Genomic DNA, 24,774 nt, shown 5'->3' with positions numbered 1-24,774 from the left:
CGAGGGCAGAAGGAAGGTGGGTGTTCATTAGTGCTTCTGCTCTGCTCCTGCTCTGGATGAAGTATTTGAGCATATTGTTCTGTTTGTCATCTGGGTTTCGCTGTTGTTTTCAAAGATAGTTGGAAGCTTTTGGGCCCAGATGCCAGGGCAAACAGAAGTTGGCAAAAACAATTCTGCCATGTACGTGTAAATGTACTTGTGTTTGGCATGGAGTACAGAGCTGCATTTCTAAATCTCTGCAAAGAAACATTCTTTTACCTGCCTCCTTCAATCATACTTAAAGCATGTGTGGTTTGCTTTAAAAACAGGTTACTTGTTCTCTTAAGCTTCCCTGCTAAGCTGTGCACCTTCTCTCATTAGGTGCTACCTCTGATGGCCCACTGAAGCTGCTTCCTGAAAACCACTTTGATCTCGTGGTGCTAGATGAGTGTGCTCAGGCCCTGGAAGCGAGCTGCTGGATACCTCTGCTGAAGGCTCCAAAGTGCATCCTGGCCGGAGATCACAAACAGCTTCCCCCCACCATCATCTCTCACAAGTAAGGAGCAGTTCGTGGTCCCAGGTCCTCCTCCTGGTATTTATGCAGCCAAATGCTTCTGAACGGCTCAAGTGTCAAGACATTTCATTAAGGTGGATTATTTATTGGTATCCCCCATGAGCTGGGTTTGGTCGCACGGCTGGAATTACGTCAGACCTGTTTTACTGATTGCCGCTGCTTAAAGTTTAATGTGGCTCCATCTGAGCAGGCTTTCTTACCACAGGAGGATGTGACAGTTGGTTGTTTTACCTGCTGCTGACTGAGCCATGTCATAGCAAAGCGTGCGTAGTCAATGTGGCACTGGAGGGTTGCCTTTTGTGCTGATGAGCGCCTGCTAGGCTGCTGCTCCAGGGCTTGTGAGGGTTTGGAGTTTGCAGACAAGGACACCAATCACTCTAGAGTTGTCAGAAATCCTCAGAGGCGTGTGCACCTTGCCTGTGAGGCTCTCATCCGTGTGGGAGCAGAGATGTGGCCTGTGGATCTGCACATTGGATCAGGTTTTATAGGTTCAACCTTAGGGAGAGCTGCTGAAGCACACCTTAGCAACAGAAGGTGATTCTGTACCGGACCCTGGCCATTGGCAGTGGGAATACTTGCTCACACGGTGACAGGGAGCTGTCTGCCTTTGAAACACTGCTGTGTGCATTTCACAGAGGTCCTCCAAGCTGCATCAGGGCCACGATCCGGCAGCTGGAGTCCCGGCCTTCTCTGAGACTGCCTTTTGTCCTTGTCTCACGCTTACTTAGGAGTTGTATGCCCACAACAGAGAGGATCCCCTGCAGAAAAAGCAGGGCAGGCAGGGAAGGTGAGTGCAACAAGGCAGAAAACTCACACTGAACGGTGTTTCAGGGAGATCTGTTACACTGGGACCGTCAGAGGTAGCTCAGCAGCATCACAGAAACACCTCTGCTGAACAAGCCTTTGCAATGTGGGGTCCTTCCACTCACTGCCATGGCCTGTGTGCAAGGTGCTGCTGAGATGAACAGCAAGTAACAGGGTGAAATCAGAGGCACTGCCCTGAGTGGTACCGGTGTGGGGTTGCCGGTGCTTGCTGTGCACTCATGTGTGTCCTTCCATCAGTCACCTGAAACGTGCCCTGGCCCCAGAGAGTTGAATGCATTGAGCTTGTGGTGTTTACTTTGGTTTTTCTCTTTGGTGAGGAGGAGTACATGCAGTATGCACTGCTACTGGATTACTGAAAATTGTGTCTATTTTAACAGATGTGCTTCCTGAGAGATGTGTCATTAGCAGAGATACTTTTTCAATTCTGCTTGCTTAGCAGCACTGTGTTTGAATTACTCGGTTTCACTCTGTTAAGCAAAGTAATTTTCAGAGTGGTTAGAGAAGCTGTTCAAAAAACAGTTTAAAACAATCCCATCAGCCATTTAAGCGAGTGAAATGGTAAGCAAACACAAGGTGAACAGAACAAAGGCACAAATTCTGGTTTCACTGACCAGTATTTATGTACAAACTTTAAAATGTTTGTTTTTAAGATGATCTGTTTTTCTACATGAGGTTTCCTTGTGCCTGGCAAGAAGGATGGCCTCTTTGCCGTAAAGTACACTGTAGAGTACCCTCTGTAGAGTGAATTCAGGCTTATGTTCAGTCTAATCCAAGTCTGTCTTCCCTTTATTAAATTCTGCTTTTGTGGTTCCACGTTTATTTGTTTAACATATTAAAGTGGGAGTTGGCCCACCGAGGTGCTGCAGTGCGTTATCACACACACCACGGGGATTACCAAACCTCACAGTGCCTACAACACGCTCATTAAGAACAATTAGTTTGTGGAAGAGATCTGTGGCTGCTGCAAATTGCCTGTGCTTCACGGGGGATGCTCCAAATAGGACTGAGGAGCCTTCAGGTTGTTTAACATATAAATGTGTGCGTGTTTATCTAGCTCTAGATCTGGACTTACTGAACTGTCATTGAGCAGCAGCAGAGATACAGGGCTGAATTCATAAACTTTCTCTCCTGCTTCCAAAAAATAATGAGCAAGACACATATCTGTCATCTCACTGGGATTTTGAACGAAGGAAATGAAAAATCCAGGGGAGGCAGTGGCTGCCAGCTGATGGCTGAGAGATGGTGCAAATAATGTTAAGGCGCTGGATTATCTTCTCTTGTTACCATCAGCAGATGCACAAATGGTTGCTGTCTGCAGATTTGGCCATTGATAAGCACACTCCTCCACTGCCAGAGGTGTCCAGGCTGGAGAACTGCAAAAAGCCTATCCAGAACCCCCTGCCCTTCTCGTCTCGCTGTTTATTTACTGTGCGTTTGCAGGCTGTCTCTCTATCCCTAGGTTTTCCCCATCTGTGGATTTGGAATGAATAATTTCACCTCCATGCAGAAGCCAAGTGGCAAGCCAAGGCTGGGAGCCGGAGGGAGGCTGTAAACCGCGATGTGCTGACAGATGTTATTAGCCTGGGGTGGAAAGAAGCAGTCAGGGGCTAAAGGCTCATTTGTTTACATTAGTAGGTTTAATCTGGAGTCGGATAATGGAACTATTCCCAGCAGAGAAGAGCTGCTTGCCTGCTGTGCAAGGTGCTTTTAGGAGTAAGTGCCTGGTTAGTTGCAAGAAGAAATTTGCAGTTTGATCCTTCTAATTTTAGGGTTATCATTCTTGCCTTTAAGTGATACGTAAGGCTCATCTTTTCCACCAGAGAAACTTGTGTCGTAGGTTCATAACCCCTCAGTCTTCGTGCTGTCCTCGGCCAGCGGGATTCATCTCTGAGCAGTGGCAGTGGCTTGAGATTCCCCCCCCTCTCTCTGCTTGTGCCAGTAAGTTGTTCCAAATGATGAATTAACAGAGAAGGAGTTGGAAGCCCTTCATCTGCTTATGCTTCTGGTTGTGGACATGCACTCGTTCATCTTGCAGGCCTCCTGCCCCAGCAATGCTGATTTACAAGATCAGAAGCTTTAGATCGATGAAAATGCTCACCAGACACTGTGGTCCCAAGACAGCAGCTACATGCTAGCGAGGCAAGCAGGGCTGTCCAGCCCCAGGAACAGAGCCTAGAGACTTATTTTCCTCAAGATTGTCAGATTAAGGGCAAAGCATAGCAGAAATACCAACTCTGTTACTGTGGGTGAACTGCTCTAATGCTCAGCTGTTGTCACTTTTGGCCCCTCTTTGAAAGGAAGCAGATTTCCTTCAGAAGAGCTCCATAAATGTTACATCCCTTGCCCAGCTGCTTTCTCCTGCTCTGTCGCGATGGCCGATGCCAGGACCCTTTGCTGGTGCTGCATCCTGGAGTCAACAGCAAAAAGCTCCTCACTGGTAGGACCCATCCTGGCTCTCCTCTGGTCCTACTTGAGGAGTTGGGCTTTTCTCTCTCTCAGTTTTGAGTCTGACTTTGCAGTGGAAAGTTGCCACTCGTTTTCTCCTGTGGTCACAGGTGATCATAATGTTCTCGTTCTCCACCAGAAACACTGTTTTGCTGCTTAAATCCTATGGGTATGACTCGGACCAAACATTTTGTCTTTGCTGGTTCCCACTGGAACATGATATTTTCGATGTGCATATTCACAGAATCACAGAATCACTCGGTTGGAAAAGCCCTCTGAGATCATCACGTCCAACCGCTCCTGTCTACCCCCTAAACCATATCCTTAAGTACCTCGTCTACCCGCTCTTTAAATACATCCAGGGATGGTGACTCCACCACCTCCCTGGGCAGCCTGTTCCAGCTTCTGACGACCCTCTCAGTAAAGAACTTCCTCCTTATCTCTAACCTGAACCTCCCTTGGCACAGCTTGGTGCCGTTTCCCCTTGTTCTATCCCCCATCACCTGGGAGAAGAGCCCAGCACCCACCTCTCCACAAGCTCCCTTGAGGCAGTTGGAGGTGGGGATGAGGTCTCCCCTCAGCCTTCTCTTCTCCAGGCTAAACAAGCCCAGTTCCCTCAGCCGCTCCTCATCAGGCTTGTTCTCCAGAGCCCTCCCCATCCTTGTGGCTCTGCTCTGAACACGCTCCAGAATCTCCACATCCTTCTTCTAGTGAGGGGCCCACAACTGAACACAGCACTCGAGGTGCAGCCTCACCAGTGCCGAGTACAGGGGGATGATCACCTCCCTGGCCCTGCTGGTCACGCTGTTTTTAATACAGGCCAAGATGCCATTGGCTTTTCTGGCCACGTTTTGCATGTTTTCTTTCCATGTTTTTAAAATCCTAGCTGCACAAAGTGCTGATCTTTCTGAAAATTAAAAGAGAGTGTGGGTAGAAGTCAGATCTTGTGGCTCTTCAACCTTGGCAGGTTTACCAACCGTGCAGGGAAGTCGGTTGTTAAGTCGGCTCCCATTTCTTGTGCGGTGATCCCTTTTGGACGAGAAGCCGTAGGGATGTTTAAATGGTGTGTCACTCTGCCCTTCCTTAAGTTCAATCTATTTAAAATAAAATGGAGCAGAGAAAATGTGTGTCTGAATCAATAATGTTAACAGATTCATGTCTTGGCCTGGCTTACCAGTGAATTATGATGCTAAGGCTTGCTACATTAAATGAAATTATTGCTGAAGGCATCAGCAGGTCCACAACCTGAGTGCTGGTCAGACAAGACACCAGTCAGCAGAGCACAGCCTTGCAGACAGTTGCCTTTTGGAAGATAAAGTGCAAAAAGCCAGGCTGACTTCAGCTCACTTGGCAGAATTACGGGCTGTGCTTGCAAACGCTGCCGCTCTCCAGGCAGGTCTCTCTGGTTTAGCCTAAAAGGCAAAGCTGCTACAGTGCTGCTGCCTGTGCCAGCCAATCTTCTCTCAGTTCCCTGAGTAACTCTCAAGACCTATTAGCTGATGTGAAGCAAATCTGCTAAAGTGTGAAAATCTGGGAGATCTTCAACTCCGTAATAATAGGTAACAAAGCTGAGGTTTGAGTTTGCTCAGAGCAAAGTCATCGTATGAACTCGACCAGAGTAGTGACCACAGGAGAAGCCACAGAGGGTGGAACCAGAGGAAGTCTGTTTTTCTGTATTTATTATTGAAGTATGTGAAGGTAGCACTGGAAAACTCCAGCAGATATCCTGCTGTGTGCATATGATGAGAGACGGCCCCTATTATAACCTGAATAAACAGAGTGAAGGGAGAAGCAGGATTATTCTCCCCATTTGGGCACTTGGTAATGTGCCCATTACCAAGGGGTAATGGGCACAAGCTGGAACACAGGAGGTTCCACTGAAATTGGAGAAGAAACTTCTTCTCAGTGAGGGTGACAGAGCCCTGGCCCAGGCTGCCCAGAGAGGTTGTGGAGTCTCCTTCTCTGCAGACATTCAAAACCCGCCTGGACGCCTTCCTGTGTAACCTCATCTGGGTGTTCCTGCTCCGGCAGGGGGATTGGACTGGATGAGCTTTGGAGGTCCCTTTCAATCCCTAACCGTCTGGGATTCTGTGATTTCCTCCCGTGTCATAGAAGAAACCTGTGGTGACTTCAAGAGCTGCAAGATGTCTTGAACCCCAGCCTGGCGTTTGTCTGCGAGCTCATCTTTCCTGTCTCTGCCCTCACTTCTAAAGGCCGGCATCTTGTGAAGTAAAATTATTCAGAATTTGGTATTTTCCAGCTTTGCCCACTGCTCAGGCAGCTGACTGTTGGGTGACTGAGAATGCAGGAAAACGAGTGGAAAATAAAGCTTTTTGAGCTATTTATGGCTTTATCTTTCAGCTCAGTAGAAGCCCTTGGTAGCAGCCCCATAGGTGTAAGTGCAGATGGGTGCAGTGGTAGGGATCAGCTGTACAGACACAAATTAGAGCATGAGACAGGTGCTGCTCTGGAGTCTTCCTCGCCAGTCCTAATTTCTGTTTGGGAATAGCCGAATTTCCCTTTTCTTTTTCCAGATACCAACACGCCCCTCAACTCTGCTGGCTCTGGAGAGCAGAGGGCTCTCGGGCAGAGCGTTGGGATCTGCAGAGGGTTTAAACAGCACAACGCAGAGTATTTGTCCTGCAGGAAAAGCCTGGGTGGGCACACGTTGTCCTGGTGGAAAGCAAAACTGCTGGATGCTGAAAGAAAAGTTGTTGTTGTCTAGTGAAAGCCCTGGCCAGCCTGTGATGGAGAAGATGCGCAGTGAGGTCCAGCTGATAGTTTGGCGCAGGAGCCTTCTAATGAAATGCAGAAGCTGACAAATTTTGATCAATTAGAGCTAATTACTTGGAGAAATCCAATTACTTTTCAGATAAACGCCTTTAAAAATGATGAGCTCTTTTCCTTACGGATCTGAGTCTTTTGTTGTAGTTGCTGCCCAAGTAACAGCATTTGTTTTATCAAACGCGGCGTGTAACGCAGCTTCCCTCTTCCCAGCACCGTCCCCCTGCACGATGCAAATAGAGCAGATGCTGGAGAGCACTGCTTTGCTCTTTTCTGAGTCCCTGCAGGCTGCGAGGTGCAACACAAAGGCAAATTCCTGCTACCTCCGTCTTGTTAGGTATTTCCAGTGATCTGATTAAGGGCCCAAACCTCCTGCTGGCTCCTGTGTTGTTCACGGAAAATGATAAGCTATTTCCAGGGATGATTCATGCAGAGGGCTCAAACCCTTCCACCCACCTCCCCTTGCTCCTCCATTGATGACAGCAGACCTGCAGTGGGTGGACTCCTATTTTGGGGGCCTCAGTGAAGGGTCTAAAGTTAGCCGGGATGAATCTGGGCTGCCAGAAGGATCATCACATACTACGGTACGTGAAGTCAGCGCTGCTTCAGTGGGAAGCCTCTGTTAAACAGGAGTGCTTTGGTACTTTGTAGGAGCCATACTCCAAGCACGATCGGACGGCTACGCTTCCTCGCAGCTTGTGCTCAGCTTGGGGAGCCAAGCCCTGCCTGGTATCACTACCTTCTTGTTACCTGCTTTTTTCTCCATGGATTCAGCATTATCAGTTACTGTCTGTTTATCAGTTACTATGGTTTTTCTCCACTTGAGGCTAAGGGAGCTGTGGTGGCAAGTCTGAAGGGTGCTCCTCTTTCTTGCTTTTTGACATACCTGGAGTTATCTCAGGATCCAGAGGGCATCCCCACACACACCTTACAGTGCATTCACCTGGATCTTGTCTGTGCTGGATGTTTCTTCTGAAAGACTTCCTCACGATGCCAAATGCCAGTCCCCCGCTGTTCCACTCTCAGCAGCCTGCTCCAAAGCTCACGGAACATCAGCTCCAAGCCTCCTGATGGGTTTTGGCCCAGTCCCAGGGGGATCTCAGTGCCAGGACACTTTCTGCTGTCTGACAGGAACATTTGTTTTCCTTGTTTTCACGTTAGTCCTCATTCCATCCTTTTCTGACATCCTAATTAATTTGTCTCCGCATCGAGGCTTTGATTTATTAATTTGGTTTTGCGCTCTTCAGATATCTGCAGATACTTAGGAGACTTCTTGCTCTCAACCTGGTTTCTTAGGCAAGCGCAGGAGTATTTTGCCATCTTGTTTGTCATCTTTTGCAGTCAGTCTGGATGTCTCCACCATCCCAAAGCCACACCGTGGTCCTCCTTGCTCAGTAGTTTGCTGATTTGCATGTCAGGTCCAAATGGATTTGCTTTTGCCTTGTCACTGAAGAGCAAGTGTCAGGCCTTGGTTTTCTGGGGCGACCTCCTCCAAAATTAAAAAAAATCCAAAATATGCAGAGAAAGGGGGAGTTCTGCAGAGCCTCACTTGCAACTGCTTTGCCTGTTCATGAAACTACTTAAACCTGTACAAGGATAGAAGAGCTCAGGGCACAGGACAGCAAAGGACAGCTAATTCTTTGCATGTCCACAACAGCTTCAGCCTGTTTTGATATCCAAGAGCTTAATGCAGAGCTCTTGAGGTAGGAAAACACATGAATTTGGTGGTGTACAGAGGAGATCAGTCACACCAACCTCTCCTTCTGTCTCTTAAGGAGGAGACCAGCTATCCAGAGGATGATTAAGAAAAGATATAACGTGACTGAGGGCACCGCTCCATCCCTCCATGGGAAAACACTTCCCTTTTGTTCCCCCTAGTAATGATCATTCTTGACATCTACACGGCAGGCTGACTCCTCACAGCCAGCCCGTAAAGCGTGTTTCACACCACGGTGGGCACAAAAGTCTCTGAAATATTTGGTTCTGCTTGGCTACGGCCATCACTGTTAATGTGTAGCATTTCTTCCAGGAGCTGGAGGAGGAAGCTTTACCTACGAAGAACAGCAGGGCCTCATCTTCCCTCACTAGGATCTATCCTGGTACCCCTATGCCCTCCCCAGGAAGGTGCGTTTGAGCAAAGCACAGCCTTTTCCTGCATGTGAAGCAAGGTGAAACCAGGTTAGCAGCAAATACCAGCTGCTCTGGGCTTGTTTCAGCAATTTTAGCTTTCCTAGCTTTCCTCTAGGTACTTCAAAGTAGATGCTCCTGAGCATGGAGTGATTCTGTCTGTCCAATCTCCTATCCCAATTTAATTTCTCTATAGCAATTGATACTTTAAAAACTTGTGCTCAATGCTCTTATGATTTTGTGGGCATAGAAATCAACCATTGTAGGAATTAGTTGAGCGGTAAAATAATAGGAAATTTATTAATAGGTGAAATATTCACAAGCAGTTTAATATCCTCATTATTAATTCAACATACAACCTCATGTAGATCCCTGCGGTGGAAACTTTGCTGTTAGTGTGTAGAAGAGCGCTGTCTCTAAGGCTTGCTGTGAGGTTTAATGCCTCCCCCATGCTTTACTGTATATCATTACAGGAAACACTTCAGAATATTTGTTGTTAAAAAACACCAGGGTTTTCCTGCCAGTTCTGCATGAAAATCAGTTTTAGGTTTGCTCTTAGATTTGCAAGAATTTGTGAGCTGAAGGAGGGGAGTAAAGGCCAAAAGCAAACGGGAGTTACCTGTGGTTGGTACCTGTGGTTGGTACCTGTGGTTAGTAAGGCTGCTAAGCTTGCTACTTCCTTTTAAGACTTTGAGAGCATCTTATTTTGGTATCCTTCACTTCTCACTTGAGCTGCCTGATGTGACTGACACAGCCAGTGTCTGGATCCAGGAACAGCACCATCATCAACAGGGCACAGTCCCACAGGGTCTGAGCACAGCGAGCAGAGCCAGGGGCTGTTGGTGGGGTTCATTGACAGCTCCACCAAGCTATGAACCAGCTCTGGGGGCCATCCAGGGGGGTGGGTGAGAAACAAAGCCAGGACATGGGTCCAGGATCCATTTAGAAGATGTAGCTAAAGACAGGATCGAAGTGACCTGCAGCATAGATCCAAGGTCCATAGATCTCCATCTAGGGGGCAGAGCTAGGACATAACTCAGGCAGGAACTGAAGGGCCAGTGCTGAGCTTAAATGGGGCCCATGGGCAGAGGGTGTGGGTCCCTGGTGGGGCTGATCAGGGCAGTTACAGCCTCCTGAGGCCCTCCTGGCCCTGAGAGACCCAGCACCTCTGGTGCCTCAGTGTGTGACCTGCTCTTTCATTAGGCTGCTGGTGGAAGGAACCAGAAGCACTTTTATCTCTAGGCAAAAACCAGGTGAGAGGTGGGCTCTGAATCTCGAGATTCCCCGGTCATGCAGGAGGAAGGGCTGTTCCTTAGGGCACGGCTATTTCAGGTAGGTGCTTGCAGGCAGCTCTCCCTGTTAAAGCTGTTCCTTTCCTCCTTGCCCAGGAGCTCAAGGCTGCCTTTTTGCACACTGTCAGTGCCTTCCCATTCTGTTGTGAGCCTGGAAGGAAGAAAGCTAATTCCTAATAACTGAAACAAGCTCCCTAGCCTCATGTGCTGCTCTTTCCCCTCACCCCACCTAATCCGCTTCCCCTCCCGACAACACAGCCCACCTCTGACTGCAGTTTCACCCGTGCTTGCTTTTCTCCCATGCTCTCAGCTGGGAGCATAAGGACCTCTCTAAGTATGTCTGTGCCACACCAGTAGCAATGCTGGGGCTGGGGAGCTGTAAAGGCTTCATGGCCAACCTCAGTGCGGTTCCTAATCGGCAGCAAAATGCACAGTACAGCTGGAATTATCCCCCTGTACTCGGCACTGGTGAGGCCGCACCTCGAGTGCTGTGTTCAGTTGTGGGCCCCTCACTAGAAGAAGGATGTTGAGATTCTGGAGCGTGTTCAGAGCAGAGCCACAAGGATGGGGAGGGCTCTGGAGAACAATCCTGATGAGGAGCGGCTGAGGGAACTGGGCTTGTTTAGCCTGGAGAAGAGAAGGCTGAGGGGAGACCTCATCACCACCTCCAACTGCCTCAAGGGAGGTTGTGGAGAGGTGGGTGCTGGTCTCTTCTCCCAGGTGATGGGGGATAGAACAAGGGGAAACGGCACCAAGCTGTGCCAAGGGAGGTTCAGGTTAGAGCTAAGGAGGAAGTTCTTTACTGAGAGGGTCGTCAGAAGCTGGCACAGGCTGCCCAGGGAGGTGGTGGAGTCACCATCCCTGGATGTGTTTAAAGAGCGGGTAGACGAGGTACTTAAGGATATGGTTTAGGGGGTAGACAGGAACGGTTGGACGTGATGGTCTCAGAGGGCTTTTCCAACCGAGCGATTCTGTGAGTCTGTGATTCTGTGAAACCTCTGTTGTGTAAAGCACAATATCCTTGTTACAGACCTGCCAGCCCTTCTGCTGCCTTCTGTGCCTGCGTGTGCTGCTCAGCACTCGTTAACAGTGCAGCCGGCTTTGAAAAGGCAGCAGCGTCTCCCCACTCCTGCAGTTGCATCCATTCAGAGTTTATGACCTGTTTATTTTTTTCCCCTGCGTGCTGCATTCTGTGATTTAGGAAGAAGGAGGGCTGATGAGACTCGACTTCTCAGAAAGATCTACCTTCAATTTTCTTATGCAGTTTTAATGAATTTTCAGTCTCCCATTATATTTATCAAGTGTCCTGTTGTTAACGTGACAGGGCTGACCAGTACAGCAAGCAAGGTGCTCACCGTAGTGCAGTTCAGTGATGTGATGCTTCCCATGGCAGTAGTTGGATGTGTGCTGTGCCCCTTAGCCATAACAGAAAGAATTTTCCTGAGCTGCTCTCTCTCATCATTTCATTATCATGGTCCTTGTTCGTTGAGTTCTGGTAGCAACCAGAACCCCTCACCATGATCTGCCGTCTTATGCAAGGTGCTGGACGCACAGTGTGAGAAAACTCTGTGTGCTCAAAATGCAAATTCAGAGCACAGCGATTCCTGTCCTCCTTCCTCAGGCAATGCTGCTAGGCGCTGCTTCTATCAAACCCTTTCTGTACGGTGAAAAGAAAGCGATTAGGCTCCTGAAAGGCTTATTTCATTAGGAGCTTTATTAATTTGTGTCACAGATATAAGCACAGGACCTTTGCCAGCAGCGATGGAGTGTTGGTTTTCTTAATGGGTAATAAAGCAATAAGCGCTGAAATGCATAAGTGCGTTAGACTGGGCTGAGCGGCCAGGCAATGATGAGAATGGTTGAGTGGCAAATGTCTCGATGAAGCATTAGCAAGGTCTGGCTGCGGTGTCACCAAACGTTTCAAGATCTGAGGTCGAGCTCTGATGCTAATGCATTAGGTGATTGTGATGCTGTCGCTGAGCTTGTAGTAACGTGAGCATAACATTGCACTGACGGATGCACTATGAGAGCTTGTTATGAGCAATGTGACCAGGGATGTTGATGGGAGAAGCTTACAGGTTAAGAAGTTTTTGATCTGAAACTGTTTTCCCAAGTTGAGATCTTGGGCATCCTTACTCATCTGATTCCAACCACACTGAGCAGATCTGAGTGGGAGAAGTGAGCGCAGCAGGCAGGGACAGCCAGTACTGTTTGCACCTCTCTTGCATTACGGTGACAACACCCTGTGGCATTTCCCTACAGGAAAGGGAAGCAGACATCTCTCCGCCCTGACAAGTTCATGCTGATCTGATCTCCGTGCAAGGTAGAATTCTATCCCTGAGGGTCTTCACCCTGTTGGGGAGCTCAGGACCCTGCAGCCTTCTCCTGCTCCTTTCGGTTGGTACCCAAGTGAAACAGAGCGGGAAGGCCAGAGAGGTGACACCATCCCAGCAGAGCTGCAGGAGGGTGCTCAGCAGGGTCCAGAGCAGGTATTGCAGGTGCTGTGACAGCACTGCAACTTAACCCTGTTAGCACCGATCAACCCTGTGTTCAGTTCCAGCTGCAGCACCGCCAGGGCTGCATCTGTAGCGAGAGGCTGCTCGAGTCTTTAGCCCAAAGGGGGATAAATCTGTACCTTAGATCATCACTACAGAGCAGACGTCCAGACTCCACTTCTGACTTGCTTGTCCCATGCAGGGCTGCTGCCAAGGGCCTTTCGCTCAGCCTGATGGAACGTCTCATCGAGAGGTACGGGGAGAAAGTTGTGAAGATGCTGACGGTGCAGTACCGGATGCACCAGGCCATCATGCAGTGGGCTTCCTCAGAGATGTACAGCGGCCGGCTCACTGCTCACCCATCCGTAGCCCAGCATTTGCTCAAGTAAGTGACTTGCTCTTCGCTGGTATAGGAGCAGAAATGTCTTTTTCATCCCATCGCATGCAGGGTTTGTCCATTCCCTTTGATGGGGTTTTCAATTCCTCCTGGCCCTGCGATAGCATTTCTGTTTCATCCTTCATTTCATTGAGGAAACAACAGAGGGAGGGCAAGGGGTGTCCTTTTTCCCATGTAACAGCCATGCAGAGTTATCTTCTGTTTTCTCCTTTGATATGATAACCAATGACATAAAATACCTTCGCACCTGGTGAAGAATATATGAAGGCCTGACCTGCAGTGGGCACACACAAGCAGCTTTTCCCTATCTCAAGCTCTCGTCGAGGGCAGGACCAGACACCAGGCACTTACTGTGTTCATACCCATGATGATGAGGGCCAGTGAGTGTCCCATCAGTCCCAAGATCAACATCCAAAAGGTCAGAAAGCAAGATTCCCTTTCCAGTTTGGGTAATTTTACTGCCAGGGCAGCACCTGAGGCAGGTCTGATGGCATCAGATCCATTCCTTCTCTGCAGTGGTTTCCCTTTTCTTTAGTAATTTAGAGGAAGCGACTGGGATTTCATTTCCACCGAGCCCTGGGACAGGCAGTTGTTTGCCAACACACGCTGTGACTGTCAATAATTGGTGCTTTTTAGAATTGCAGTCAGTGCAGTTCTGGGAGGCGGATGGGAAAACATTAATTTTCTCTGTTGGACTTGGAGAAGCATAAAATATCACAGCGCTTGCCTGCATGCTGCTCTTGTATTTTTAGCAATACTTTTCTTAAATGCAAATATTTAGGAGTTGGAAAACTTTATATTCCCCTAGAATCTGTTCATTTCAATGTAGATGCAGTTTTGGACAGAGATAGCTGGAGAGGCCACTTTATCATACCTGTTTCGAAATGATCTTACTTGTGAACAGTGAGAGCAATGCTACCTGACGGGAAGAGCAAGCTCTGTGTTTGAGCCAACCCCAGCACCCTCACCTCCGTCCGCTGCAGCCAGCACGGAGATTTCTGCTTGTGTCAGCACGCTCTGTTTGAAGGCTTCAGGGCTTTTGAGGATTCAGCTCAGCTTACATCAGTGAAGATGTGCTGACTTCTACCTTTGTTTCTAGACACATTTGTGTGTACATATGTAATCTGTAGGTGAGTGTGATGGGTTCTATAGGTAGGAGTAGGCAAGGCTGGTTCATTGGTGCCAGGAGGAGCTCAGCTGAGAGGGACAGGACTCACTCAGCAGTGTTTTAGCCATTTGGATCTAGTTCCAGGATCGGTGCTGTACAAAACCCTCTTCTCTTGTTCTTGTTCCTTGCTATGGTTGGTTTTGTTTTTTTTCCCAATTTAACTTTGCAAATTAAAAATAGCAACTAATGAAGAACCCCAGGCAAAATTATTTGAAACCATTAAAATAGGAAACCAATTGAAAAGCTGCAGTTAGGTGACTTTGTTATTCTGATGAGCTGGTTTCTTTTTGTAGCTGATGAAGGAAGGAGTGAATATTTTTCTTTCCAGTCCACAGTGCAGCTTAGTGCCCTGCTCAGGGCCTTTTCCTGCAGACACTGGTGTCTAAACCCGTCATCAGACCTGCCAGTCCGCAGCCCTACTGACGTGAATATAGCAATCCTCAGTGCAGGCACTGCACCACGTAAAGTGTCTGTGCTTCTGTCTGATCTTCTCATGTTCAGGTTGCTTGTACAAATTCCTTCATGATATCTGTGAGCATCTTGTGTGTTTTGTTGGCTTAGGCCAAATGATTTGCTTAATCCCTTACCTGAGCAAGAAATAAGTAACTTTTATTCTCTGATAGTTCTAGGGAAAGCTTTCTTATAAGCAGAAGCATCCTAGGGAAGTGGAAGGCTAATGAGTGCCCACAGGAGTTACCTGCTTGTACTGGGAAGCAGCCAAAGCCTGGGCTGCAGCTGCATTTGCAGCAACAGCATTTGACAAACTAGCTCTGTAGCTTTCTGTTACCTCCTTCCTAAGGGCTGGTGGGTGATGAGCGAGAAGCCTGAAGAGTCTCAAATGACAGTGCAAGAAGGGGGACCTTCATCTCTGCTGAAGGCATTTTGAGGTCTTCCTTTGAAGAAAGATCTGACTGGAGTGAGCCAGCCCCTGGTAGAGCCAGCCCATACGTTTGTATTCCAGCTGTGAATTTGCAATGATCTCGGTGCCCTTTTGAGAGGTAAAGTTCAAACAAGCACATCCCAGTCTTGAGATGTACGGCTGGGAGGAGGCGCAGGCACAAACACCTTGTGTGACAAATTGTGGCAGAGAGTTTTTTGGTCCAGCTCCAGTTCTAAAGCCTGCTATCTGTGGGCTTTTATTCAGAACCACTCTCCAGGGTACAATCCCCAATGTCTGATAGCAAGGCTGCACTCCCACCACGGCTTTTCCCTGAACAGTGTTGTTGGTACAAGTCTCATCTACTTTACCTGAAGCACAAAGATTTGTCTTTGAAAAAAGAAGTGCGGCTCTGCTCCAAGTGACTTCATATTTCCTTACCAACTTCTGCTCTGGCAGTGGAGGCATTCGGGAACGTTTGGTCTGTGATTTGTTAGAGATTTCTGCAGCACCATCTTTTCTCATAAAAGGGTACTTTAGCTTTCTGTGGCATCTTTTTGAGGGCAAGTATTTCCAAGGGAGCAAAACCTTCTTCCCAAATCTTCCCTTCTTTCTGAAATGGGTGATGAAGCACATCAGAAACCCCCACACATCTCCAGAATTAAGTCAGGGAGGCTGCAAGCAGTACTTTTCACATTCAAAATTTGTGACTCAGTCTGTCAGAAGATGGTATGAATATCACCAGCTGTTTCTGCTGTCAGTTTTTATTCAAGTACAGTGTCAGGTGTCCCTTCCCTTAGCACCTTTTTTTGGGCTAACACGCCCTTGCTGATGGGGAATATGGGGGAACCTCCACAGTAGAGTGAGACCTGGAAGATGCTCAGAAGCCAGAATGCCCCTCGCTGCGACGTGCAAGCACCCAGCTGGGATCATCTCCTCCCAGACAAAGCACAGGGTGCCTGGATGCTCTAGGGCCCTGTGTTGAGCCTGGATCCAGTGTCTGGCTGCAGGGACAACCTGGTTTGTCATCACAGACCAAGAATCTCTCCAGGAACAAGAATCCATCTCTGCAGCTTGGGCAAGTTCACAGCAAGTGGGAGAAGTGCCTTTCCCCTTCATCCTGAAGCAATAGCAAAGCACTGGACAGCTTTTCTCCCAGGTAAGAGCCAGTTCTGCTGCAGTCTCACTGCCTGGGAAGAGCATGAATTCCTCTCTCACCTGACAGATCTATGTAGATAATTATTCCTCCGAAGCAACGTTCCCAGGATTGAGACTTTTCCTGCAGTGAGAGATGCAGCAAGGGCTTTCCATGGCCACTGCCATGGACAAAGAATTGAGGTTGTCTACATGGAGAACTTGGCTTTTACTCAAAGTCTTTTGTGTGCACAGACATGGACAGTGGTAGGACAGTCAGCAGGGCAGATATAAAGGAGATGGCAAGGCTGTTAGGTTTGATGTTACAAAGAAAGGGAGGTAAACCTGTCGTACCCTCCACAGGGGAGGAAATGCTCTGATGGGGAACTGGAGGCGGCCCCATTCTGGAGGAGTGGAAAAGTAAGTTGGGTGCTGGTCCCTATGGTCCTTGGAAATGGGGAAGGTACCTTGTGCCTCTATTCAAATCCAGTCACTGGACTGAGGCAGCCAGTCCTCAAAGCCAGGGAAGGGCTCATCCTCTGGGCTCTGGTTTGCCATTGGGCTGTGGAAGGTGCATCCTGGACTCTTCTGCAGGGGCTTTGTCCCCTGTCATAGCTGCTCTGATCTCTGTATGTTCCCAGCCGTGCATCACAACAGCAATAGCTTCAGACTGGAGAAAAATGAGTTTAAGGCAAGAGAGGAGGCTTCTGTTGTCATTGAGTGAGTAATGCCCACAGTCCATGGGAAGCAAGGGTACTCGGTGGCATACAAATGCAGAGGAACAGACGTGCAGTGCCCGGAGTCCTGGGAAGCAGAGGCTGCAGCTGGGGGCTTGTCTGGAACTGGAAACTGCCTTTACCCTCACTTGCCTGCCTGTCATTTGGAGGTAATCCTCCTTTTTGATGGCTTGTCTTGTTTATCTCCAGGCTCCCTGGAGTCACAGCTCTCTCTGATTTGTACGTGATGTACAATAAAATGTCATTGTTTCACAGCACTCCTGCCATCTCCAGACTTTCTGTTCCTGTCCTCCATCCCCTGTCCTCTTCCTAGGCTCTGAATTCAGCTAGCACCTTCCTTGGGTATTAAAGCAGGGTTTATTAATTATTTTTTTGAATGCAGCAGCTTTAGATGTAGAAATGCTGTGAAACCCCAATTCCTCTGTGGTTCCTTGTGCTGCGCTTTCTTCTCTTGCCTGACAGCACTGCTGTCAAATCTCTGGTAATACTTCAGGAACTCCTTCGCCCTCTGAACACTGCAAAAAGCAGAAAACAGCTGCCACATCTCCCTAGGTCTGCATATCTTCCCTGTTTGAGACCATTTATATGAGACACCAACGCCCACACACTGTACCCTTGCCTTGCAGTGCTGGGCTGTGTAGTGTAGCTGGTGAGAAAGCTCTCAGTGCTGCTGACTGCCCCCTGTGAAACTCTCTGTGCCCCTCAGCTCTTCGTTTGCATTTTGGGAGAGCATTTACGTGGCAATCCCGTGGTGCAGAGCAATAATGGCTTTTCAGCTATGGCTTCCTGGCGTTGCCAAACTCCCCTGGGGCTCTCTTGCTTAAGGGTCTTGCTCTGCTTGATCTTCAGTAGCATCACTGCAGATGCAAAGGGGACCAAAGCTTGGTGGAGCAGGAAGGGAGGAACCTCCATTCTCAGTTTCTGTTATTCTTCACCTTCAGAGCCAATCTTCCTCATTTTCATGCAGTATGACACAGCTCTTGGTCTCTAGCCTTGTCCCTCAGAAGCAATATCCAGCTATGTTTTCCCTCTGTCCTTGCGGTGTTGTTGGGAGGAGTAAGCAACCACACAAATGATCATCCCTTTGGCATAATTTCAGCGTTGTTAACTAGTCCTTTTTCCCCCCAATACTTCGTGCAGGGACCTGCCAGGCGTCACCTCTACAGAAGAGACTGCAATTCCCTTATTGCTCATAGACACTGCTGGCTGTGGCCTGTTTGAGCTGGAAGTGGAAGATGAGCAGTCCAAGGGGAATCCAGGTAGGACAGTTTGGAAAAGTTTGGTTGGCTTTATGGCTGTTCTCCATGAATTTTCTTCAGACATTGAGTTTCCTGCTGGTTTTTGACTTAAAAAATAGGTTTCATGGTGAAGGTTGAGTCTAAAGCCAGGCTCCAATCTAGTAAAACGGGAAAACTTTGACAGTGGTCATGCTCCCTCCTTTGTATCTTTGCTTCCACAGCGGGGCGGCTGGTTGTGGTTTGTTGTCCAAGGATGCTACTCCTGCTCCTCTGGGTTTAGTCTGGCCTCTCCACGCCTGCTTGTCTAGTCCTTCACTCTCACACGGCCAAAGAGCTTATTTGGCAACGTGGCTCCCTGCTTCAGGGATTCATTTGTTTTCCTCTCTGCTCATCAGTGCAGATCTAATGCCAGCAACAGATTTCTGAGGCTGCAGGTCCCTCTCTGACAAGACAAAGAAAATGGACTGTAAAACACAAGAACAGTTTTTACCAGTTTAAACATCTTTTGCCTTCTTTGGTTTGAAAACCCACCAGTGTTTTAAGTGCCTCTTGTTTTTCCGCGCACCAGTCCCCATGGCCCTGCTGAGCAGAAAAAGGCTGTTGTCCCCAAATGGAAATTCACAAAGACTTAGCTGAGATAAATCAGGGATTTTGGGCAGGGGATAAATGCACATCTCCCAGAATTTGGGAGGCAGCCTTTTGGAGCAGCATACTGCAGATTCTGGGTTTTTTTACCTGCATTTTCCTGCAAAACAGAGGGTAAAGTCAGTCCAGCCAATAAACCAATGAAACAGTTCACGTTTGTGTTTAACTTGTCCTCATTAGATCTCTCTGAACCAGCCACCATCTGAGCACATGGATCTGAATATGGAGCTTGTTTATTTGGTCATAGGAGTTTAGAAATGCAGGGACTTGAAAAAAAGCAGACTGAAAAGGAAAGGTGGAGGTTTCTTCCAGTTGCAGTGTAGAGAATTGAATTTTTAGTGAGGTCGAGAGTCTCACTTCAATAGAATCATCTATTGCCTGGATTATCACTGATCTCTTGAATTAGTATGGGAAGGCCAGAGAAAGCCACGTGCTGTTCAGAAATCTCTTAAGCTTAAGCGAGCTGGTGACTTGGCAAGGCAAGAGGCAAGTGTAGCTTGCAGCCCTGGGAATGGGGCTGTGTAGCACATCAGGGTCTAACCAAGCAAGCCAGGTTGGGAATTGTTAGCCCCGTGCAGCCCTGGACTGCAGGCAGGACTTGCCTTAGACTTTCCTTGCTGTTTAAAGGCAGGTGGGCAAATTTCTCTAAGCCACAGTATGTCCATGCTGGCAGCTTCATCCTCTGCCTGCCAGCCTGTTCCCATCACCACCCCTTCTGCTTTCTGCTGCAGGGGAGGTGCAGCTGGCTGGTTTGCACATCCAAGCCTTGGTGGAAGCTGGTGTGAAGGCACGAGACATCGCTGTTGTAGCCCCCTACAACCTCCAGGTGAGACGGCCCTCTCCTGGCATCTCCTCCCTCTTTCCACTTGCACACAGAGTGGATTCAAACGCACAGAAGTGGGTTCAAACACTGACATACTTACTCAGGAGCGATACCAGAATGTCCCCAGAGAGATGAAGCTGGAAGTCAGCAGAACCAAATTGTACAGTCAGTATTTGTGGCCAACTTCTCCACGTTTAAGCAGCTTAAGGCCACGGAGGGAAGAGCTGTTAGTTGGGTATTTTCCACTCCCAGCCTCAGGAGTTGGCTCTTGACCTTTGGGAAATGTGAGCACTTCATCCTTGTGGGTTTGAGAGGAAGGAACTTTACCAGAACACTGCCGTTTTAATCCTTTTCACCTTGGCTTTTCTATAAAAAATACCTGTCACGTGTTTTTCAGGTGGACATGTTAAGAGAGCACCTCTGCCACAGGTACCCAGAGCTAGAAATTAAATCAGTTGATGGTTTCCAAGGAAGAGAGAAAGAAGCAGTGATCCTGTCGTTCGTCAGATCCAACCGGAGAGGTAAGAGTTCACTGCTGGAGAGTTACTGCACGGGGAATGAGAAGGACCTGGGAACTGTGTGATTGCTCAAAGGTCGCTTGTCACGTTGCCAAGTGCTGAGGTTTAATTGCAGTTCTGATGGTCTCGAACACTTTCCTCTGAATGAATTTACTGGCAAGACCCTTCCTTTTCAGCCTCTTTTATTTTTAATGTATGACTATATTTGCTGTCACAGTTGCCAGAGGGCTCCCATGATAGGTAGCAGGTTAAAAGGAAGCCGGGACCGCTTAGTTTGAAGGTTTCCCAGCTATCGAGGCCTCACGAATTATTTAAACTGGGGTCCTAAGAATGGCATATGTCAGCTTAGCACCACGTTTACCGGAGTGCCGAGCACTTCCTGCAAAAGGTGAACATTCGGGGCTTATTTCTTGGGTTTGGAGCCTATTTTGCATCATTCCCTTAAGAAAGCAAGCAGGAGCTGGCATTACAAGTCACACACGGAAAATGCTGCTTTTGAGAGCAGAATCTAGAGCGGAAAATCGAGTTCTTTCCTATCAGCAACTGCGACGAAAGTTAATAGCTGGAAAAAAAGCTGCTGCCCTAGAGGCGTGAGGCTCCTTCGGCAGAGCCATCGGCCCGTGCTGAAGGGTTTTGTGACAGCCAGCCCGAGCTGAGGGCATGAGTGGGACCACTCTGTGCACCACCTCCCTCCCGTGCGTGGATCACTGCCCTTTTCAAACCCGCAGTGAGACATCCCGTGCTGCGCTGCCTTCGCTGGCGATGCTGCTGACGATGAAACGCTGTGTGTGTGTGCTGGGAGTGCTGATGTCTAGAAGAGAAAAAAGTAAAAAAAGGGAAAGGGTGCGTTGGAAGGAGGAGGCCTCTGTTTTTTTTTAAGAAAGCCTAGAGCAAGAAAAGCAGCGTTGGGGGGAGAATGGAGGTGGGGGACGGGACTAAGAATAGGCCTTGTTCACGAGTGACTCACCTCGCCTTTGTTCAGTGGGAGCTGGTGTCCTCCATGAAGGCGTGCGTCCCCCGGCCCCCTTCCCGTGCACAGCCAGCAGCCAGAGCTCAGGTGTGGTGCAGGGATCACTTGCTTTCCTGGGAGCACAAGGCAGCTTCTTGTGGTGCCTGAGCACGGCTCTGATCTGCGTGGGGCAGGAGAGATGTTGTTAGCACCCTCTGAGACCCTGGGGAGCAATGCAGACCCTTTTAGCAGTTGCTTTCCTCAGCTCAGAGGATGCCAGGGACCTTGACCAGCAGTGCCTGTCCCTCTGCAGCCATTTCCAATCCGGCAAGAAACTCTCTTGCTGGATCAGAGGAGTTGAATTTGCTCTTGCAATCAGGCAAAACCACATCAGAGAAACTGAAAATCCTTCTCTGAGCTGCAGAGCACAGAGAGTTCCTCAAAGGCAGCACAGACTTAGGCTGCTCAGCCCTGGCAAGGCAAGGCAGAAACAGAGCTAGGCTGGTCACTGCACCGATGGAGACATTAATCGCATCCCGACCGGCCTCCTCTTTATCCCCAGGAGCTGGAAACTCCAAAGCCGCCCACGCTACCCTTCTCGCTAGCTGATCCTCACTGAGTCATCTTGGCATTTGCTCACTCTTACTGCTTTTCTTTGAGGGAATAGCCGGAGAGCAGAAGCAAAGGTCGTAGAGTTGCCTAAATGGCTGTTACTTTAAACCCCACAAGAGTCTGGGGGTAAGTGGAGTGAGTTGTATAGGGCAGGGTGTATTTCTTTACCTGCAGTTCCTCTTCTGTCGCAAGGTGAGCCTCATCCACGTTGCCCTGTATTGCATTTGCTCCCAGATCCCAGCCTGATCTTGTGCTATGGGTCACCCAGGAAAATATTTCTCCTCCCTGAGTGCCATCCATCCTCCTCCCGACCCCAGGAGCTGAGTGGGGAGCCCTGGCTTTGGCTTGTGGCTGGTAAAACAGGGGCAGAAAGATGAAAGTAACAGCGTAAGTCAGGGACCAGAGCTCATTAAATGCTGACTCCCACCCTTCAGCCGAGCAACCCTTCAATTGTTTGGGCCAAATCTAGACCTGGAGCCAGTCCTGCACCCACTGACAGCCCCTTGGTTTTTGTTTTCTCACAGGCGAGGTGGGCTTTCTCGCTGAAGACCGACGGATAAACGTGGCGGTGACCCGCGCCCGGCGCCACGTGGCTGTCGTCTGCGACACCCGCACCGTCAGCAACCAGGCCTTTCTGAAGCGGCTGGTGGATTATTTCAGCCAGCACGGGGAGGTACGCACGGCCTTCGAGTACCTCGACGACCTCGTGCCCGAAAACTACACTCAGGAGGGCTGCGGGGAGCGGCAGCAGGGTGCAAAGCACCCCGCAGCATCTGGCCCCAAACCGCAGCTGCCTCCGGGGAGGAAACTCAAAGCATCAGCAACCAAACCCGAGTGTCAGAAGCCAGAAGTGTGTCCGTCCCCAAATGCAAGCGGACCTGGAGGAGAAAGCGTGGGGACAAAAGTCAGTGCTGACAGATTCAAGGCCATGCTGGTGGCCTTCCTGGAGAGCAGTGAGATGCAGTTGGATTTCCCCCCATCCCTCAATTCTCACGATCGGATGCTGGTTCACCTCATGGCAGAGGAGTTCGGGTTGCAGCACGTGAGCACCGGCAAAGGGAGGGATCGGTACATCAGCGTTCGCAAGGAAGAGCCTGCCGAGCCTTCGCTGCCTGCAGCTGCCCCTTCCAGCAAGCAGCTTCCCCTTCCTCAGTCACAGCATCCCAGCAGGGACACTCCTGTCCCAGCTGAGCCAGGAGGAAGCAGCAAGGGCTCAGGAAAAGTGGACCTGAAAGCCCTGCACTTGGAGAGAGTTCAGAGGGAAAAAGCCAGACGGGAGGAGGCAGTGAGGAAGGCTCAGAAGCCCGGTGCCAGCCTTCAGGGCAGCAGCAGGAAAAAAGGCAAAAGTGAAGCCAAAGGTAGGTTGCTCTTTGTAACCAGCACAGTTAGTGCTCTTCCTTGAGTGGATCGTGCTACTTGGTTCCCATGTTTTTGCCTCCAGGCCTTGGGATTTGTCTGTGTGCGCGTGGCGCATGGGATGTGTCTCTTGGCAAGCTTTCTGATGCTTGTCACTGCAGAGGTGTGAGAAACTGGCAGGAGCGCTCATCAGTTGGCTGCAGCATCTGGGGAAGAGGGGATTTGAATGCCTGGAGGCACATTTCTTAAGTCAAAAACATTGGGGACCCTTTCCCAGAAAGAGAGGCTCAGGAGATAGATATGGGGCTCCAAAATGTAGGGAGAGGAACTGAGAGGGATACCTGGCCCACATCAAAGGATGAGGCTGCCACCTAGAAGTGGAGGCAGGGGAAAACAGAGCCAGAAGTCCCAGACATGGTCCTTTCCTCTTCCCCAGCAGCCTTGTAGCAGAGGAAGGCACCCAGGCATTCCAGGTGGGAACCTTGAGCTCCTCCTAATGCCTCTGAGCACAGGCCAGAGTTTACTGGCACAGCAGGTCTCACAGGGGCTGCAATCCCTGTTGCTGTGAACAGCAACTCTCCAGACCCGTGCTGCTTGGCTCTAGCCAGGGCTGGAGCTGCAGGTTGCTTGGGTTTGTTCTCCACTTCCAATCAGGTGGTTAAATGTCCACGTCTCTTCCAGGAAAGCCAGCAGTTAAGAGTGGAGCAGACAGCGTGGCAGAAGATATCGATGCTCTGATTTCTGCTGCCATTAAAGCTGACAGCACCTGCGGTTTCCCCCGCTGCAAAGCCAGTGTTACAACCCTGGGACAGCTTTGCCTCCACTGCAACAGGCGCTACTGCCTCAGCCATCACATCCCGGAGGTACGCGAGGGGCCGGGCAGCCTGCTCAGGGCCTTGAGCACCGAGGGGGTTGGCGAGGAGCAGGATGTGGCAGGCAGCATGGGTTTAACATGGGGATGTTCCCTGCTGAGCTCCCCAGGCAGGATTTCCATGCAAGGAGTTTAAAGCAGGACCCTCTCTGTCGGGGCTTATGCTGGAGCTGCAGGTAGAAAGGGCTGCAGGCATTAACACGTGGGCTCTGCACGCTTCCTCCTGAGAGCTTTTTCTTCTTTTCTCTGTTGCTTTGTGCCTGTCTTTACCATTCTCTGGCACTTACACTCCCAGGTCATGCAGATAAAGCAAGGCAGAGAGGAGAAATGAAGAAAGTTAGGCTTGAGGGAGCCTGGACACTCGATTCCCAGCTCTTTGCAGCTTCCCTCTGCAGCCTGGGGACAAGTCAAGGCTTGAGCAGTGCTGCATGCCTGGTTAGGAGTCGAGGATTTCCTTAAGTGTCTCACTGTCTTGGAGTGGAGTTGCTCTACACTGCACAGCCTCACCTTGAGCTCCCATCCGTGCCTGGGTGACAGCAGTTCCTCAGCCTCCTCTGCTCTGCTTTCTTGTGGTGGAAGACTCTCGAGCAGGCATCTCAACAGCACCTCCAGGGGAGTGTGATGGCCTCAGAACCAGCAGCTTCTTCCTTGCTCTTCTTCTATAGCTGCTTGGCAGCCCTTTCCTCCCCACATCTCAGAAGGAAGGAAACTAAGGTTGAACTGTGTCAGGCTTCATCTTTCTGTTCAGGAGGCAGCTGGGTAGGTTTAAGCCTCCGGGGTTGACTGTGTGATGCTTCTTGGTAAGGGGTTTGAGCCCTGTGGGCAGAGCTGACATGGCTGAGTGGTGGCTGTGATGAGTATCTGGGCTGAGAGGTGATGACTTTCCATGCAGCTGCAGCCTCCTGTGCCTGTTGTCTCTCATCCTGCA

At 49.5% G+C, this 24,774-nt stretch overlaps 1 protein-coding gene across 1 annotated transcript; it reads left to right on the top strand.

Annotated features, from left to right (window-relative positions):
- Positions 1–360: 360 nt before the first annotated feature.
- IGHMBP2 (immunoglobulin mu binding protein 2) lies at positions 361–23,838 on the top strand (the record flags this gene model as incomplete). The annotated part of the gene is made up of 7 exons (XM_010184860.1): positions 361–535; positions 12,724–12,906; positions 17,975–18,093; positions 19,449–19,543; positions 19,938–20,061; positions 22,144–22,977; positions 23,657–23,838. Coding segments are annotated over 7 exons (1,712 nt in total), but the record flags the coding sequence as incomplete, so codon positions are not given.
- Between the last annotated feature and the right edge of the window lie 936 nt (positions 23,839–24,774).

The sequence above is a fragment of the Mesitornis unicolor genome, unplaced genomic scaffold (genome assembly GCF_000695765.1).
Source record: "Mesitornis unicolor isolate BGI_N332 unplaced genomic scaffold, ASM69576v1 scaffold38465, whole genome shotgun sequence".
NCBI classification, from domain to species: Eukaryota; Metazoa; Chordata; class Aves; order Mesitornithiformes; family Mesitornithidae; genus Mesitornis; species Mesitornis unicolor.
This window is presented reverse-complemented; position numbering and strand designations above follow the sequence as displayed.